The sequence below is a fragment of the Cajanus cajan genome, chromosome 4, assembly GCF_000230855.2.
Source record: "Cajanus cajan strain Asha chromosome 4, NIPB_CcT2T_4, whole genome shotgun sequence".
In the NCBI taxonomy this organism is placed as follows: Eukaryota; Viridiplantae; Streptophyta; class Magnoliopsida; order Fabales; family Fabaceae; genus Cajanus; species Cajanus cajan.
In genome coordinates, this window is record NC_138520.1 from 57,068,847 (window position 1) to 57,072,403 (window position 3,557).

General features: G+C 52.2%; 1 protein-coding gene across 1 annotated transcript; it reads left to right on the plus strand.

Moving 5' to 3' along the window:
• Window positions 1-2,099: 2,099 nt before the first annotated feature.
• On the plus strand, window positions 2,100-2,576 carry LOC145957384 (uncharacterized). The gene has a single exon (XM_083073633.1). The coding sequence runs from the start codon at window positions 2,100-2,102 to the stop codon at window positions 2,574-2,576; it is 477 nt and encodes a 158-aa protein (XP_082929759.1).
• Window positions 2,577-3,557: the final 981 nt, after the last annotated feature.

The following is a 3,557-nucleotide window of genomic DNA, read 5'->3' on the forward strand; positions in this document are numbered from 1 at the left end:
GCTCCCAGCCCGGATTGGCAAAACAAGACAACCTCAAACGCGAGCTAGACGACGTCAGCCCGGTATTTGAGCAAATCACACCTGATTCCGAGGATCTCGTCCCAGACCAGATCCGCCCTTTAACTATATCATATTATATCACATTACATTATATCATGATACATCTCACCTCAAGCCCAAAGCCCAAGGCAGACCTAGATCACTTCAAGGTACATGCATTATATATATGAGACTATTATTCATACAAACCCTAACTTTGGCATCAGAGTCTCTTTTGCAGGTACCTCCCCCATCTTGGAGCACCAATACATCAAGCAAAGGAGGCTCACCGATCTTACTGGACGGGTCACCTCTACGACCAAATTCCGGTAAGAACATTTGGCGCCCACCGTGGGGCCGATCAAGACAGCTCTTATCGGACACCTGCATGGTTTCTACTAGAAGCCATATCAGACGAGCGACAGACGACGCAAGCCACTCAGTCACCATGGACAGCGACGCTGCAACCCTAAGGCGGCTGATCGACCAAGTCGAGCAGATGCGACAACAGCACGACGCCGACCTTCAAAATATGCGCACCCAGCACGAAAACGACCTTGCAGCGATGCGGACAGCTAATGAAGCAGACCTCGTAGCGTTACGTGCCGAGAATGAGCGCATTCGCGCCCAGCTCCCTCGACACCACTCCAAACAACCTCCGCACGAGAGCGACACTCATGAGGAAGAAGCACATTCAGCCTCCCAATCCCGGGCGACGACCAAGGCACCAACTTCACGGCCTGCCACGTACCGATCTCGCGCATCGACGCACAAATCAGGGCAGGGTACCAGCAGAGCCCCCACTCATGTCTCCGAGGGCCAAGAACCTTTCCGCCATCATCCTTTTGTGGACGACATCATGGAGACCCCATTGCCCCGTGGGTGGAAGCCCCTCCACCTCGACCGCTACGACGACACAACGGACCCCGATGAGCACATCGACTCATATACAACCCAGGTAAACCTCTACACTAACAGTGACGCTATATTGTGAAGGGTTTTTTCGACCTCGCTCAAGGGACGTGCGCTTCATTGGTACACCCAACTACCCGCCGGATCCATCGACAGTTTTGGCACCCTGGTACGGCGATTCATGGCACAGTACGCCACCAGCCGACCTCACCATACAACCTCGGCTGCCTTGGCCAACCTCAGGCAGAACGACGACGAACCTCTGCGAGCTTTCATGGAACGCTTCTCTAGCATCTCGGTGAGAATCCGGAACTTGAACCCCGAGGTCGCCCTGCACGCCATGCTCATGGCACTCAAACTCGGGTCATTCGTTGACAGCCTATTCCGTGACACCCCCCACGACATGGACGAACTGCGCGCCCGCGCCGCCGGCTACATCCAGATGGAAGAGCACGCAGCCTTCCATGACCAAGTTCGCGGAAAAGGCCCCATGAAACCAGAACAGAGCCACAAAGACAAGATGAAAGTCAATAATGACAGCCAATTCAAGAAGTCAGCCAGAGCAAACAGAGGCGGAGAGGTACGACTTCTACACTCCCCTGAACGCTCCAAGAGTCCACATCCTGGAGGAAGCCAACAACAATAACCTACTTGCCCTTCCGCCACTCGGCCACACGCCCAACAGTGCCGACAAGTCCAAGCATTGTCGATACCACAGGAACTATGGCCACACCACGGAGGAATGTCGCACGCTTCGGGATCGCATCGAAGAACTCATCCAGGCAGGCCACCTTGGCTAGTACGTCCAACGACAGCAAAGTCACCGAGGTGGCTCTAGAGGCCGGGGACGAGGGAGAGGCCGCGGGTCAGGAGCTCGCACGGACCTACCCACAGGGTCCCAGCAACATGCTAGTGGCGCAGTTCAGGCCGAAATAACTCAGGAGACGGAATCGTCCCCCTTGCAGGGAGTAATCAACACAATTGCGGGCGGTTTCGCTGGAGGAGGCGCCAACAGCTCGGCCCGGAAAAGGCACCTTCGAAGTATCAACTGCGCCCACTCTACCGCTTCGATCCCGCACAGCAGCTCGCCGCCTATCTCTTTTTCCGACGAGGACTATGCAGGCATTAGCCCTAACTAAGATGATCCCATGGTCATCGTAGTGGAGGTCGCCAACTGGGAAGTACAAAAGACACTCATCGACCAAGGAAGCTCGGCCGACGTCCTGTATTGGCCAACGTTCCTCAGGCTAGACGTCCCTCATTCTCTCATCCAACCACACATAGAGCCCCTAGTCGGCTTTGCAGGCGAACGAGTTCACACCCGCGGATACGTGGACCTGCTGACAACCTTCGGAGTTCCCCCAGATGCAAGGAGGATCATGGTTCGATACCTCCTAGCGGAAGCTAACACCTCCTACAACATCATCATCGGGAGGCCGACCCTGAATCATCTCGGCGCGGTGGTATCCACTCCGCACCTTACCATGAAATTCCCAAGGAACGACGGCAAGATCATCTCCATTAAAGCAAATCAGAAGACAGCTCGGCAATGCTATGCCGAAAGTCTGAGGATTTCCTCGTCCAGCAAGGAGAACAAGAGGGATTCCCCCACCGTAACCCACTAGATCCCGTCCTTCTTTAATGTACGAACAAGCTGTGCACTCTTTTCCCGCCTTAGTCCTCGACCGAGAGGGTTTTTAATGAGGCACACAAGAACAAATCAATAAAATTATAAGTTTTGCTCAATCCATTTCCTTACCCATTGCTTTTGTAAAAATCGAAATCAAACGAACCTCGAACACGTAAATCCGAGGTCGAGCACGAACCTCGGTATTCTCAGTTAAAGGGCGAATTCGAACCTTAATTATGTTGTCTATTTCAAAGTGAGGTCGAGCACGAACCTCGAACACGCAAATCCGGGGTCGAGCACGAACCTCGGTATCCTCAGTTAAAGGTCGAATTCGAACCTTAATTATGTCGTCTATTTCAAAGTGAGGTCGAGTACGAACCTCGAACACGTAAATCCGGGGTCGAGCACGAACCTCGGTATTCTCAGTTAAAGGTCGAATTCGAACCTTAATTATGTTGTCTATTTCAAAGTGAGGTCGAGTGCGGACCTCGAATACGCAAATCCGGGGTCGAGCATGAACCTCGGTATCCTCAGTTAAAGGTCGAATTCAAACCTTAATTATGTTGTCTATTTCAAAGTGAGGTCGAGTGCGGACCTCGAATACGCAAATCCGGGGTCGAGTACGAACCTCGATATCCTCAGTTAAAGGTCGAATTCGAACCTTAATTATGTTGTCTATTTCAAAGCGAGGTCGAGTACGAACCTCGAACACGTAAATCCGGGGTCGAGCACGAACCTCGATATTCTTAGTTAAAGGTCGAATTCGAACCTTAATTATGTTGTCTATTTCAAAGTGAGGTCGAGCACGAACCTCGAACACGTAAATCCGGGGTCGAGCACGAACCTCGATATTCTCAGTTAAAGGTGGAATTCGAACCTTAATTATGTCGTCTATTTCAAAGTGAGGTCGAGTACGAACCTCGAACACATAAATCCGGGGTCGAGCACGAACCTCGATATTCTCAGTTAAAGGTCG